The sequence below is a fragment of the Falco cherrug genome, chromosome 4 (genome assembly GCF_023634085.1).
Source record: "Falco cherrug isolate bFalChe1 chromosome 4, bFalChe1.pri, whole genome shotgun sequence".
Lineage (NCBI taxonomy): Eukaryota > Metazoa > Chordata > Aves > Falconiformes > Falconidae > Falco > Falco cherrug.
In genome coordinates this window covers 36,633,457-36,649,177 of record NC_073700.1, presented here as the reverse complement: position 1 = coordinate 36,649,177, position 15,721 = coordinate 36,633,457, and the positions used below count along the sequence as shown (strand labels likewise).

Below are 15,721 nucleotides of genomic sequence, written 5' to 3'. Positions count from 1 at the left end.
ATACCATGAAAACAGAGGCACAGGGGAGGGAGAAGTAAAACAATGGTCAGAGGCACCTGCCCCCAGACTCTGAATATGTCAACTGCAACACAGTGATACTAGCAGAAAGGAAGGTATTTGTAGCTTAATCTCCTCCCTGAAAAATGTAGTTGGTACTGTTGTTCCAGTGTCATCAGTGGCTGTTCATCCTAGTACTTGCATCTAGTCCAAAACTCAGGGCAGAAAACACAAGGCCTCTGTGATGTTGATTGTTCTTTGCAATAATGGAGTACTTCAGTGCCATGACCAAAGGTCATGCAGAGCGGAGAAGGAAGACATTTAGCATTAGGTTTATTTTGTAAAATGCTTTGAGAGCAAAAAGTAAATGTTTGGGGTTTTTTTTGTGACCCTTTCTCTTTGTTTCTGTACTTCTTGTAGTAGCTTTGTGCCTCGCCTGCACTTTGGCAGTTTAGCTAAATCTTGCCATCTTTTCCTATCTTTTTTGATCTGGAAAAACTTAAATCTGACTGTCATGATTGAAGATACATCTGATAGGCTTTGAGATCTTTCTCAGTTGTGAGTTACCTAGATTTTAAAGTTGTGGGATAAGATTTGTTTTCCTTGGTTCTTTTTCTTAGAGCTTGGGAGTGATTGGTCTGTTCTCTGTGCTTGTGTTATAGAACGCCAGTTTCTTCCTTTAATTCCCATTCTAGCATCCAGCCTGTGACTTGAACTTCTGCTGATGTTTTTTCTCTGTTCCCTTGCTTTGTTTATCTTGCGTGCAGGATGATTGTGGAGTTACATCGGAAGGTCTCCAGCCTCATTGAGTTTCTGAAGCAGAAGTGGGCTCTCCATGAAGTGCGAATTGTATCCTTTTTCTGCATAGTCTGTTCTGTATGCTGTGTCCTGGACGCAATTCCCTTCCTATTCTAAGTTCATTTTTGCATCGGAAATGTGAATCTACCTCATAAATTTAGCAGCTCGTGGTTAGTAAAGGTACAGGTCAGTATCTTGTCATCACTAATGGAACCTTTCATGGGAAATACCACAATATTCCACTTTTACCTCAACTTTTCTCTGCTATGATCCCCTGAAAAGCTAGTTAGTAACAAATGAAACTCCCTGCCTTTACTTCATTTCTTTAAGCAGTGGTCTTAATCTTTTTCGTTATAGACGGGTGACCACCACAGAAACCTGGATAATAACTGATGATTTTGTTTCCAGTTTTAGCAAAGAGATCAAGGACAGGTCTTTCCACTTGCTTTATGCAGTTTCACCAAATGAAGGCTTAAGCTTCTTCTCTAGGTAGCTGCTGCTGCCTTTTACGTATCTATACACTGCCTGAGCCATACAATAGTAGAGATACCTCTGAACTTTGATCCATGGGAGTAGAAAGATTTGTGAGTTAATAGCCGTTCTGTCTTCCTGGTTGACTGGTATGCTATATATCCTGTTCTTAGTCCTTTAATTCAGGCTTTTCTTTTTAATTTTTGAGCCTGGAAAAAGTAGCAGCATAGCACTCGAAACTCAGAATGATGTCAAAACATGCAAGATGGAAGTTACTGCACAGAAAGGGGAGTCTGTTTTGCTATGCAGTGACTTTGGGGTTTTTTGCTTGATTTTGTTGGGGTTTATTAGTTGATTGGGTGTTCTCACAATTACAGTGGTGAGGGAAGCAGAGGTAAGTAATTTTGTCTGCAACAGAAATTTAGTTTGTGCTTGTAGCACAAAAGGACTTAATTTCCGATCATAGTGTCTTCATATCTATGCTGAATAGAGATCAGCTACTTTTTTTTTTTTTTTTTTTTTTTTTTTTAACTTGCAGAATAGGCTACCAGCTGCTTTATTGGAAGGGGCAGATGATTGTTGTATTCTTTGACACATCTTTTTTAGCGTAAAACACTAGAAGAACGGCAACTTCAAGACTCCAGAGACTCAGAAACAAGAGGCAGCTTCTCAGAGGAGAAAGTCATGCTCCATCTCTTTCCAGGAGAGAATTGTACACTTACTCCACTGCCTGGGGTAGCCAGAGTAGTCCACTCCAAGGCTTTCTGCACAGTGCATTGGCAGGAAACTGGCAAATGCAAACAAAACACGAAAGACTCTCACTTACTACCCCCTGCACAAATCCTAGGTATACAGAGTGGTCAGGGGACAGCTAGGGGACAGCTAAAATACATGCGGGGAACAGAAGGTAAGGGTGTTGGAAGGGCAGAGAGCACTACAGAGTCAAGCAGAACCTCTCAGCCCACAGCTGAGGTTTCTGCAAGTGCTGAAGATGGTGCCCCAGAGCCTGGCCTGGTGGAAGGAACAGCTTCAAATCTCGGCATCGCTAATTCTCTCCAAAAGCCACCTTCTGGACTTCAAGATCCAGGAGGGAACCATGAAAAGCTGAGCTCAGTGGCCTTCTGTGTGGAGGGCAGGGAGGCCCCGGCTAGTGAGCAAGCAACTGTGCTACCATCGTGCGGCACAGCTTGTGCTTGCAATAAGATCCCTGATGTGGAGGAACTTTCTCTGCTTGATCCATTCCCACGGTACATGAAGTCCTGTCAGGACCTGATCGTCCCAGAGAAATGTTCTTGCACAGACAAACTGCCTGTGAAAGACTCTGCTCCAGCAGCTGGCGAGACTTCTCCTGTGGCCATTCCAAGTGGGAGGAGCACAGAGACACCCGACTCCTATTCACAGCTACCGAGAGGTGGTGCGGCTTCACCTGGCAGTGGCCCATCTAGATACGAAACTCAGGCTAGCCACAGCCAGGGCCAGCCGCTCGATGCTTGTACCAAGGATATAACAGATGCAGTAATGGAGGATTCTCAAGAGAAGCTGGGCTCCTCATTTCCACCTCCACCTCAGGGACAATCTAGTACAAAGTCTCTCAAGGATGACCCGAGCCGGCTCTCTCAGCAGGTTAGAGAAGAAGGATGGAGTCTGCGAACTTCTGAGAGCCTTACGCTGGCTGAAGTCTACCTCATGATGGGCAAACCGAACAAGTTGCAGCTGGAATATGACTGGTTGGCTGTCTTGGAGCCAGAAACCCAGGACGCTAGGGAGCAAATGTCTGAGTCAAGTGCTGTTCCTGCATGTACCACCTTTCACAAGCAGAGACTCCTGAACTGCCTTTTAAAACTCATCTCTACCGAAGTCAATCCCAAACCAGTAAGTAGCTCTTGTTCATGCTCCAGAGGCCTGGGGAAATATTGCCCAGTCATGTTTTCATAGTCGGTGAATGACCAGCCTTGACAAGACCTTGAAGATTCCTGCATTTAAAAAAACCCCAACAAACAAAGCAACACAACTGTGCTTGCTACAGTGTGGACTTCTCCTCAATATGCTTCACTTGCTTTTTTGCACTACCTTTTAGTTTCTGGTTTGCTGTGAGTCTGTGTATTACAGTGGACATTTAATGTGACTACTGAAAAGATCAGTCATAAGGTTAGGCTAGGTGGGTGCTTTCTATTCTCTTTCAGGTTCACAGAACCATAGAACAGCCAAGTTTGGAAGGGACCTTGGAAGATCATCTGGTCCAATTTTTTGTGGGAAATAGAGCCTAGGTGACATTAATAATCCACATGAATGCTGCAACCCTTAATTTCGAATGTTTGTGGTTCAAGTTACACTAAGTGTAAATGTGAAAAGAATTTCTTTGGAATAGCGTAGGCAATATAACTGTGCCTGCCACAGTGTTTGTTGTTTTTTTTTTTTTTTTAAGAAAGTTCCTGAACGCCAGGGTAGTTGTTTAACAGACCCGGGAAAATAACTTCTTCCTTAGACAGACAGCTGGGAATGAACTTGCTTTCCTTCTTGTGCATTGTAACCAATGTTTAGGATCTGCCCCTGTGATATCTGAGCAGTCATCTCCATCTAGTGCAACCAATTGAAACTTAGTAAAACATCCTTTTAAAGACCAAAAAGATACTGAATTCAACAGATCTGACTGCCTGTGATGGAGATAAAATGAGTTAAAGATACCATTTGCATCATATTCCAGCATAGGATGCAAATGTATCACTACTCCCAAACACACGCAGTTCTTTGATCTCTTTGTTGGTGCAGACTTAACCCCCCTTGGAGCTCCTTTTGATCCTGATTTTTATAGACGAAGAATGTAGGATTTTATGAACCTAAAACCATCTTTGCTCAGATGCAGCTCCAGATATAGACTTCATTTAAACTGTGAAGACTTTTGGTCTGACATCTTGCAGATCTGTGACAGTGTCTCCTCTTTTGGCATCCGCTTTTACTTCTGGTGACACATGTGACAGCCAGGGATGATGACATGATTAAACAATAACAAACTAGAAAGAAGGACATCTCCTTAGACTCAGGGAGAGAGATAGAAGAGGGGGGGGAGGAAGACCCAGCAGTTATAATTTGCAAGTGTTTACCTGTCACTTTAGCACTCTTGATATCCTAACAAAGTAGTATAGTGCTACTGAAAAATAAAGCTCTTTCAGATACGTACCGTATCGTACATTCCAGTAAAAAGAAGTAACGTAACCTTTTATTTGTCAGATAACACTTTATACTTGCTGTGTTTCAGAAGAAGTGATACTGATCTTGCATCGATTAATGTTGTGGGACCGATGGATATTAAAGAGGCAGGGTTGATATTTACTGCCTAATTGAAAGAGCTGCAGACTTTTGAAAGTTTTGTCTCCTGAATCCTTTGTGTTTCATCAAATAATGACAGAAACCATAGTATTTTTGCCATGGTGTACTTCAACAGAGGAAGGATTGATTGTTCAGATCCCTGCTATTTTCTCAAGATAATATGTAGCAAAGCTGAAATGGGCAACTGTGCTGTGGTTAATACCTTTAAATCAAGATGAAGAGCATAAACCAAACAGTAGCAAAGTGCATTGTAGTCAAGTGTGGTGGTACTTTCGTGCCTTTGGTTGCACACAGATTCCTTAAAAAGGATGCATTTTCTAGAACAATGTTTAAACAACTTAATGAAGTAACTGGATAGGCCTGAAAAATTAGGAAAGCACCTTTTTTCCTTTATATTTTTTTTTTTTTCCTTTTTACCCTGGGGTGGTCCAGCACACTGTGTGAAGCTTGTTGAGTGTTAACTTGATTGTAACATAAATTAATGGTATTGAACCAATGACATTTAACAGTGCTGAATGCACAGGAAGGGGATTTCAGCTGCCCACCACACACAGAGAAATATTTAAAGATATTGTAGTGTGTCACAATTTTTTCTTTTAAGTAGAATGAGTTTAATGGTATCGTAACAGTGCACGGTATTTATTTAATGTGTATGCATTTTCAGACACCCGAGATGAGCTCTGTTGCCACATCACCTATAAAGCCTGCTCAAGAGGAGCAGTCACTGACTCCTCCGGGAAAGGTGATTGCCATCAGCACCAGGAGTCCGGGTTGTGCCCGAAATCAATCTGCTCTTCGCAACAAGACAACTTTTTCTCCTGGTGCTGCTTCCAGCTCCTCAGGTGAGTATTCATAGAAATCCCTCTCAAGAGATCAGAGCGTTAGTACTTCATAGGGTGAGGAGTACATCCCAGTAATATAACACTGGGAGAATGAGTGTTCTTACTCTTAGGAACTTAACTGTTTAAGAGCATTGGTATGTGTTAATTTGCTTTAGGGTTGCCAGTACTTTGAATCCTGAAAAACAATACATGTCAGTAATACAGTTTACAGTCCAGAAGACCTCCCATGAGTCACTCGTACAGAAGGTGCTGGCATTTGCCAGGAGCTGTGTTGTGGTTTAAGCCCAGCTGGTAGCTAAGCCCCTCCACCCCAGCTGCTCGCTCACTTCCCCCTTGGTGGGATGGGGGAGAGAATCAGAAGAGTAAAAGCGAGAAAACTCATGCGTTGCGATAAAGACCCTTTAATAAGTAAAGCGAAAGCCGTGCATGCAAGCAAAGTGAAACAAGGAATTAATCCACTACTTCCCATTGGCAGAGCTTACAGATCAGGACAGTAAATATATGGTGTAAAGTTTGTTGGTAAAATAATTACTGAAAATTTTCTGTGCCATTCTGCCATTATAAAATACAGAATGATTGTGAATTACCTTTGCTTTTAATAGCAGGGTCAGCTGCTGTAACTTGTGAGCCCTAGCCATGCACACCAATAATTTTAGTTCTTCAGTCCAGCTGCATTTGCCAGCAAATGTTTTATGACTTTAAAAAAGTCTGTGAAGGTGTCAGGGTTACTGGGAACAATTGCGATTCTTGCACTGTCCTTTTCACACCAATGCTGTAAGGAGCAATGGACCATGAGCAATTTAACTGATGCTGTAAGACAGGCTTGGTGTTCTGTGTGATTTTCATTTTCAAATGACATTATATCAATTTCACCTTTCTCTTCAATTTCACCTTTCTCTAAAGCTTCATTGCTCTTACTTGCAGACAAGGACGTACTCAAATATCTAGTAAATCCTCAACAATTTTAAAGATCAAACAGATTATCTCACTGAAATGTGAGAATTTCACAGGCTTGAGGGACGTATCTTTTTAAATCAGACTTGGAAGTAAAATCAGTTTGCTACATTCATTTTTATGAGATTGTACTTTGTGCTTCCCAAATGCCTTGAAAATCCCTTCTAAAGCGTTTTAATCTAGGGTAAGGATCATCCACTGAGGACACCAGACAGAAAGAGCAAGAAGATAACAATACTTTGTATCTCATCCCCTAGAAGCAGACATCTATTCTTTTTGCATAAAGCTTCATGGATTCAAAAACAAATATAATTGTCCAAATTAGTCTTCAATTCGCATCGCTGAATTACAAGTAGGGTTGTGCAGCAGTACAGTTTAATATGTTATAATGAAGCACAGAGTCTTCAGTGTAATGTCAGGAAGTGAAAAATGCAGACTACGTATTCCTGCTTTTCTACAGTACCAAAGATGGCCAAGTTGGCTTCAACTGAGCTGTTTGGCTTGAACAGAGGAGCAGCAAAAGTGTGTTCAGTACGATGTTTACTAGTTCATTAGTTTAGCTTCTCAGCAGTTCTGCCTGGGGTGATGCACTCAGCCTAGACCTCAGGTAATGGCATTCTAGCCTGTCACATGGGTAGCCGAGCAAGTTGTTATCTTTACCCTAAATTGTGTTGTTTTGGTAAACAAGCTGAATCCCTTTTGTCAGCCCTGGTAGAGGTGTTCTCAATCTAAAATAGCATTGGTTGTGGTCTGGATTGCAACCTTTAGTATATAGTAATTATCAAGCTTCTTTGTATCCTCACATACAGGGCTGTGAAGTGATTGCAGTAATTTGTCTGTCAGAAAGCAAACTGCTAGGTTACTTTTGGTGATGAGCCTTTTTGGTGCATTCCTTCATTGGCTTTGGTCTTGAGTCCATCTAGGTCCTAGCTACTTTTTGGGTTTTGTGTTTTGGGTTTTTTTTTTTAATTAAAGATAAATTGATTTGGCCTTCTTTGTAGAAAACAAAGATTGGAAGATAGTCTGTGTCCACTCCAGAAGTACTGAAAGTGTTGACAAACTGACAGCTCCACAAAAGCCACACAGCTAGTTGGAGAGACAGAAAAGGGGATAAAAAGAATCATGCAAAGAGATTTAGAAAAAGTGAAGCAACAGCTGTGATGCAATATCACCTATAGTGCTTAAAATATCATTACATAATTACAGTTGCATCCCTTTATTGCTGTTTTAAATACAATATTGTATGTGTTATCTCTTCAACAATTCTTTCTAACTCCTGGTCAGGCAGGAGGCACAAATTTATATGCTGTTCTGCATGTAATTGATTTTTAGATATATTGGCACACTGTGATTTTAACTAAACTTTGGAAGAACAGCAGAGTCTAGAGCAGCAGGGTGGAGCTGGCAATTTCATCTTTTAAATAGGAGGATAAATTTCATCTTTTAAATAGGAGGATAAAAGTTTGATGTTCTTCAGAAGACTTCTTGAGTACTGTGGCATATACCCATCTTTGCATTAGTGTGGCCCAAACATGTGCTGTATAGTATTCCTGCCCAGGAAGGTAGCAGGCATGACTAAGAATTGTTGCCCACTTTGCTTCTTCCCGCTCCGGCTGAGTCAGGTGCCTGCTGCCTCCCAGCTGAGATCTCCAGCCCAGCAGCAGAGGCTGGAGTACCATGACAAGTATGGGTGCAATGTAAGTGTGAAAATAGCTGTTACTGTTTATTGTAATGAAACCCAGCGTTACATGTGCAGCGAGAACTTCTGTGGAATACAGGCAGGTAACGCATCTTGGTTATTGCAGAACAACATACGAACAGTACTGGTTTTCATCCTGCCTGGATGCCTGCTGAGTGGGCACAGCGCTGTGAAATCCTACGATATTTTTTAAAGTTAAATGTAAATGGAGAAGTTTTACTCAGACCAGATGCCATTATTTCAATGGGCCAAATGTATTTCTAAGACAACCCATCTTTCGGACGATATTTTGGTAAACTGATCCCATCTCTTTCACTTCTCTATCACCAGAATCACTTTATTGGGGTTACACTTTGAATTACCATGAGGAAGAGGTGGTAAGTGGGGAGTGTAAAAGAAAAAAAAACCACCAACAACAAAAAAACCCCAAACAACACACAACCAAAAAAACCCACAAACATTGTAGGATAACTCTGTGTTCTCTTCCCCTACAGAAGGGATGGTGGATGTATAGTTTGTTTAGTGGGAAGGGCCCTCAAGTATTTCTACACGCTAAGTAGATAACACAGTCTGCAGGGCTTAAAACTGAGCGCTTAAATTCTAGTTTCTTCAGTAGTGAAAAAATGCATTTAACCCCCTTCTTCCAAGGATTTCAGAGCAAGTGAATGTTTGTGGTATCCTTGTGAAGTAGGTAAATGCTGTCAATCTGCAGGTGGGAAAACTGAAGTATCAAGAGTTTCATGATTTGAGTTCACAAACAGATGGTGGCAGAGCCAGAATTCATAAGTCCCAGCTCTCTGTATGATCCTTCAATTACTAAATAGTTACCTTTTCCACCCCCCCTCCCCCACCCCGCACTTCATTTAAATATCTGTTAAAATCCTCTAGGTTTGAGAAACCTCCCTAGACCTCTCTTGGTGGCTGGTCCTTCAAGTTCTGGAAGCACTGATGCTGATGGTGGACTCTTTGCAGTTCCTACAACTCTGCCACCCAACAGCCGCCACGGGAAACTGTTCTTGCCTAGCAAAGAAGCAGAACTGACCTTCCGGCAGCACTTAGACACAATCAGTGTAAGTGAGGTGACTGAATGAAAAAGGTAGCATATTGTACCTGAGCCAGCTTCCAGTAGGCATTACCGGATTTTCTGGTGGTTCAGAGCATGGGCTTCCCTGTGAAGCAGTGCTTCTAGTGATGCTCAAGCATAAACATTACATTATATTAGCTGAAATTAGTCCGATTTTGACTATATAACTATGCTTTGAAGTGACATCACCTCTTCAGGCCTGAATCTGAATGCCATCACACAGCCTGATGAAACTGGGTCACTCTCTTTAAGTTACTCCAGCAAACATATTTGCCAGATATAGCAAAACTGATATCCTTCTTATCATGCAGCTAACTTCAATACAGCCTCATTTCTGTATTTAATTCAAATACTGGTTTTATTTTTATATCTACAGTCTCAGTAACAACTTCATAGCAAGCTACAGTAGTTAAGTAGTGAAATGGCTTTTTTTGGAGAAAGCTTTATCTCCATAAAACAAGAAGAAAAAAAACCACATTCCTGGTGTAAAGTTTTCCTAATCTAGCAGAAAGAATGTTCTACGCTCTGAAACAAAACACAGTCTTTTAATAAATAGTTACAACTTTATTGAAATACAGAGTTTGGGGGGTATAATTTATTCTGTGTCTGCATGCTTAGGATATTTTCTAATGCATTTTCTGTCCTTGTTCAGATGCAATCGGACTTCTTCTTGCCAAAGCCTAGGAAGTTACGGAACAGGCACTTGCGGAAGCCATTAGTAGTACAGGTCAGAACAATCTTCAAAGTGTGAAATGCCTGGTTTGCTTCCCAAATATGTATCAGTAAGGCTATAATGATTTCCATTTAACTGAAATAAAAATCTGAACTTCCTTCATACATCTGCTGGAAAAGTGAAGCTGAACAAAGGAAGTAACAAGCATTTTGGTCTATATTGTAACCAGCCATGTTGTATTTCCTATATGTGAAATGTCAACAACAGTGTCCAGTGCATGAGGTAGTTTGGAAAAATTATAAAAGTCCCTCCTCTGAAAGCGGGTTGTGCTGTTTGGGTCTGCTGGTATTGATGCACAAGCATCAGTGGTGTCCTGGTCTGTCAGCGTTAGAGCTGTCAGTGCTATTGCAACAAGATTTCCCTTTAGATAATTTTTCCCTGCTTCCTACTTACTAATGGCTGCTAAGCTGGGGTGGGTATAAACCTCTGTAGTGAAATAAAACAGAATACTATTTGAAAGAACAATGATTTCTGGAAAAAAATAGGACTTGCTAAGAAATGTATGAGAGAGGTATAGCCTGTTGTCATGGAACTTTGATGGTGGGGGGGGGCATTAACCTCCTTCAGACTACTCTGACAGCCCACCAAAAAGGCACATGCCACTGTGAAACAACAGGCGGGTGGAGAACTTACAAGAAATCTAAAACCAAAAAAAGGGAAACTTGTTTGGGGAAAACAAAGTTACCAAGTCTCAGTATATCCTTTTGTCTGTTCTGCTCTGTATGAGAGTGGGAGACGTAGAAATTACATACGTACTATATTTTAGTACTGAGATATTCTGGTCGATGCAATTCCATTTGTTTTAAGAACCCCCAAGTACGCAGAGCTGCCTCATTAATTCACACGTGTTCAATTGTAATGGAAGATCAGTTTGCGCACAGACTAGATCCCATCCTTACGACCACTGCTGTATTTCTGTGGGGGATTTGAAAACCACCGCAAGTATAATCAGAAAGGAATATAGTTCTAAGGAATATAGTTCTAATCAGCATTTCTGAGAATTGTCCATGTGGAAATTTTCTCTTATAGTAGTTCACAGAGGAAACACGATTCCTGTCGGTAGCTTCTTTCTCAAGATTATGCAGACCTTAATTGCTCTATCTGTTGCATTATAGTCATGCCATGTAAATACTCTGCCTATTCTGGAAGCCATCATGGATTTTTGTGCCTTAGAAGATGAGTTTTACCCTCTGTTCTGTGTTTAAATAGTTTTGGTTTATTGTTGTTTTTTTTTTTCTTACATAGAGAACGCTGCTCCCCAGGCCTTCTGGAAATCCGTCCCAGCATGTCTGTTCCTTTTCTATCTTATCCAACTCATCCATTACAGGTGAGTCTGCATATCTTCTATCACTTTTATGCTGCCATGAGATGGACTGGAAGGTGTCCCTTAAAACTGTATAAAGATGTAATTTCTAAAAAGGAGAAAGTATGCTTTCAGAACCAGAGAGTTATGTACCAGCTGCTTGAGTCACTTCCTACAGGATGATGGGATTGTTCTCCTGGATCATTGTTAAGCAAGTCATGATTGTGATAGAAATTTTTTTATTCCATTTCCCGTACTGAAAGCAGGGAAGAGTAAGGAGTTCTTTACAAGGAGACAAAATTTTGGAATACATTACTTAGATAAGAATATTTTGTCTGTAGGTTATAATCATTTGTCTAGATCTCATAGTGGACTTTTCCTAGTACCTGGAATACCGTCTGAATTTCATATAGTGTAATCAATATACTGCCCAGTTGTCCTTGTTCTGCTGATACATCTTAAGTACAGTGGTAGTATAGGTGATCCCCCCCATCTCAGCTTAAATCTCAAAATCAACAGGAGACCGTAGAGATTACCTTCATTGAAAATAATGAAAGCAGCTTGAATAACACAGCAGCGCTTGCTGTTGCTTTTTGTGGTAAGGCACTGGTTAGCTTGCATTACTGTTTCAAGTCCATTTCTTCATCTCCACTGCTTGCATTCCCAGAGCTTGCTACTGCTTGGAATTTGTTTGCTTCTATTGGAACTGTTCGCTCTGCTTTAAAGATGTTAATTTCATTTGCTTGAGATATATTTAACCCTTCACCCTAGGGAGAGGTTCATTTCGGCCTATCCAGTCCTCACTGACTAAAGCTGCTGTTTCTCGTCCAATTGTGCCCAAAGTTCTTCCAACACAGGCTACCAATCATCTGTCTAGTAAGTCATTTCTTAAACAGAATGAGAGTCATGGTCTGTTGTGATCTGTATATTCTTGTATTGTTGGTTTCTGTTTCCTAGGTAAAATTGTTAGTGCCTTTGGAGGTTAAAACACCTGTGTTAATGATGTCTGACTTTCTGTGGCTTTGTGTGACTGCAGAAAGGGAGCAGTCAGTGGTGGCACAGTCTGACCTAGGTTCCTTTGCTGTGTCTGACCTGCAGGCAAAGCAAGGGGTTAGAATTTGTAACTAAAGCTGAGCATTTTTATGATGTTTTGTTGTAAGACCACTTTGAAAAGGGGTTGTGCCATAGTTGAAAGAAACTTATGAACAGCTTATCTACTGACATGAGATTATGAATTCTGCAAGAAAAAAACATGCTGGTGTGCCCCAAGCAAATACAGTAGTGCAGCAAAAGAATGAGTCCTGTAATTAGAATGATTAGGGAGGTGAGATCAGTGATTGCCTCTGGTTTAGTCAGAGGGTTCTCTGTGATGGGAAGACATTCAGATGGTTTTAAATGCTTTTTAAAAGATCTGGGTGAGGCTGACACTGCAACAACATAAGGTGTTTTTTTTTTTAATCTTGAGTCTAAATGGCTGTTAGAAGCAAGGTAATAGGATAAGGCTATATTGTGTTTAGAGCACTTCTAATAAACCACAGGAAATGTCTAGAAATTGCATAACCAAATACTTAATAATTTGCAGGGCAAAAAAAGAAATGGAAGGAGAGGGCAGGTAGAAAGAACTGGGATGTTTCTCTAAACTGTTTCTATATACTTGGTAACATGTTGGAACAAGGCAGAAAACCTGAACATTTTAGCTGAAAGGAATGTTATCAGTTGTTCCTCTTCACAAAGTGTATAGCTGATCAGATAATTACCATTTTTGCTTTTTGCATGTGTTAAGTTTTGACTTTCGGCAGTTTTTAAAAAATCATCTTTTAGATAAGTCACAACGAAGTAATTGCCTGAAGAAAAGGCTTGTAATGTATTTTTTGCTGCTTTTTTCCTTTCTCCCCCTCCACAAAAGGTGCTATTGACTTGGCAGCTAAAAGTGCTGGTATTATCCCTGGTAGCCCTATGCCTGTTCTGGATGCAGATGGTTTGTCAGGTGTGTCTCCATTGTCACCGGACGGAGTGACCACAGTGGTAACAGCGCAGGAGTCAACAGCAGCACATCAGAACGGAGGCTCCATCACTACTGTAGAGGTCAGAGTCTCTTGAGCATACTTTTTAAAGTAGTTAAGTGTCTTACCATTTCATTGTAAAAAAACCTGTATTATTAATGGCTCTTTGATGAGCCTTCTTCTGGAGCTAGCTGTAAGACACTTGTATCGTGGCAAACCCAATCTATCTTGTATATTGTGTATTTTAGGGTTGAGGGGTCAAATCATGATCACTCTGAACAGATTTCCATCCTGTAGAACAGCTTTCAGCTGTAAGACTCTTGAAGTTGGCCGTGCCGAAATCTGGGCTTGAAAAGAAACAGTAGCATTTCAATAGACGGTAATTCAGGAGGGAATCTGGGGCAAACCAGGGACTGTTAGGGATGTATTTGGAATGGGAAGTGTGATTTCTCTTCACAATTTCTTTCATTGAGACCCAGATACGTGTCAATCCATGTCATTTTCTCAGGGAGTTGATGGACAATTTTGAAATGCATGGTATGTAAAAAGAGCATGCGTAAACAGTGATAGGCACTCGTCTCTTGCCTCCCCAGCTACATTTGCAGCATCTCATGTAAACATTTGTCACTCACATAATTTCTGTTGTGCTTGTAGGGCTCAGGCCCTGGATGTCGGGTTCCGTTCATCAGCCTACCGACACGGCACGAGCAGGAGGCAGTTCCTGATGGTTTCCAGGTAGAGTATGTCTTGAAAGAACAGTTCTGTGAAATGTGTTGAAAACACCACTGGTATTACTAGTTAAAACCCCTTGTTCCCAGGTAACTGTACACCACTGGTACTGTTTTGTGGAAATTGAAATCTCTGGCATCTGAAGAAATTTAAAGAAAGAAATTTATGAAAGCTGTTTAAATTCATGTGAGTGCCGTACTCTTAAAAAAAGTAAAAGTGAAGCTGGCAGTCTTTGACCTCTGAAGGACAAACAGGTTTTACATATTTCTTGATACAATGGAGGAGTTTACAATTGCTGTTGTAAAATTTTACCGTGTAAAAGAAAAGGGAAAAAAAAAAAGTTTTTGTAGTTGGCAGTCCTGCTGCTTCTGTGTTGCTGAAGCAGGAATATTAAGACTAAAAGCGTGATTGTAATGCTAGCATGCTCTTCAGAGAATCACTTTTCTTTATGCTGCATCCAATAAGACATAGATGCTTGAAAAGTAGCTGTGGCAGCACCCAAGTTGTAAGAGTGGTGTCATCCTGTTCCCAGCTTCCTTTTCCAATAGAATCCAGGGCACTGTGTTAGATACTTACATACTTAAGAATACAGGCTTTTCCATTTTTCAGTGGAAGCACGTTCTACCCTTCCTGCAACAGGTACATGTGAAAAAGTCAAATTAATTTGATTGGAGTGCATAAAGGAGAAGAAGTATTTTTGTTTTGTCTTGTTGGTGTTTTTATTTATTATTTTTTTTACAGTGCACATGTTAGGACATCAATCTACTAGGCATTTATTTGTGGTAATGGGGTCCTAGGTTCTGGTTTTTGCTCTTAGGAGAGCTTTGTAAATCAGAAGACGAATCACAAACAGCTGTACGATGAGGTACTAATAACGAGACTCCTTAAAGAAAGATTGATTGAGAACTATCTTGTAGGTTCATCAAAATCATGCTAATTATATTATTATGCTTGTTTCTGTTATGTAGACTGTATTAAATATTCTTTGGAATGTTACAAACCCATATTTTTTTCAGATGATTTGGTAGAATATGGGCTGAAGCGTATTTGTTTATGCTTACAGATATTTTTGGTTAAAATAATACAAATCTATTCTATAAATAATAGATTCCTAAAATTTTAGGAATATTATCTGCTGGATTATTAGTCTTCCCAGCCACCCCCAGTCTGATTTCAGTCTGATGCTTAGGAGCTAGTTGCTTTTCAGATAGATTTCCAAGTCCTTCAGAAATCTATGAACAATTAACTCTGTTTCTTGTAACAGGGCACATCAGTCCTTTCTCTGTCAGAACTGTCCAAGACACCCCTCCAAAATGGTCTTTCCACCCCTCCACTTCCTTCATCAGAGGCTTCCAGTACCCGGCTCTCTCCTCCCAATGTTTCTGCTCTCTTGGATATTTCTCTGCCTGGACCACCTGAAGATGTGCTTTCTCAAGGAGAACCTGCCACTCAGATCAGTGACTCTATCATTGAAATAGCTATCAGCTCTGGTCAATACAGTAAGTCTGAGCTTAGATAAAGTCTTCTTATTAACTTTAAAAAAAAAAGTCTGTCATCTTATATTGCAGCAGAAACTTTTCCAGGATGCAGTTCTTGGTTATTTTCTTTAATAGCGGTTGGAAATAAAATTGTGCTTAGCCTTTATTTTCTAGCATATATAGGTGGGGCTTTTTGTTGTTGCAGTTGTTGACGGGGGTGTTGTCTGCTTTCTAAATATAAATTGGTGCACTGTCCTGTAACTTTTCTGTATTGACTGAATCAGTGATTCCTGACATTGCCTT

The 15,721-nt window shown here is 40.5% G+C and overlaps 1 protein-coding gene across 4 annotated transcripts in view; it reads left to right on the top strand.

Annotated features, from left to right (window-relative positions):
* Positions 1-15,721, top strand: part of CRAMP1 (cramped chromatin regulator homolog 1) — a 52,243-nt gene that overhangs the window by 28,732 nt on the left and 7,790 nt on the right. For all 4 annotated transcript variants that reach the window (XM_055707517.1, XM_055707516.1, XM_055707514.1 and 1 more), the window contains exons 9-18: positions 765-846; positions 1,873-3,138; positions 5,258-5,435; positions 8,977-9,158; positions 9,825-9,899; positions 11,151-11,232; positions 11,980-12,084; positions 13,115-13,293; positions 13,866-13,946; positions 15,205-15,439. In XM_055707517.1, coding sequence (XP_055563492.1) covers positions 765-846; positions 1,873-3,138; positions 5,258-5,435; positions 8,977-9,158; positions 9,825-9,899; positions 11,151-11,232; positions 11,980-12,084; positions 13,115-13,293; positions 13,866-13,946; positions 15,205-15,439 — 2,465 coding nt within the window. The remainder of the gene's footprint in view (positions 1-764; positions 847-1,872; positions 3,139-5,257; positions 5,436-8,976; positions 9,159-9,824; positions 9,900-11,150; positions 11,233-11,979; positions 12,085-13,114; positions 13,294-13,865; positions 13,947-15,204; positions 15,440-15,721) is intronic.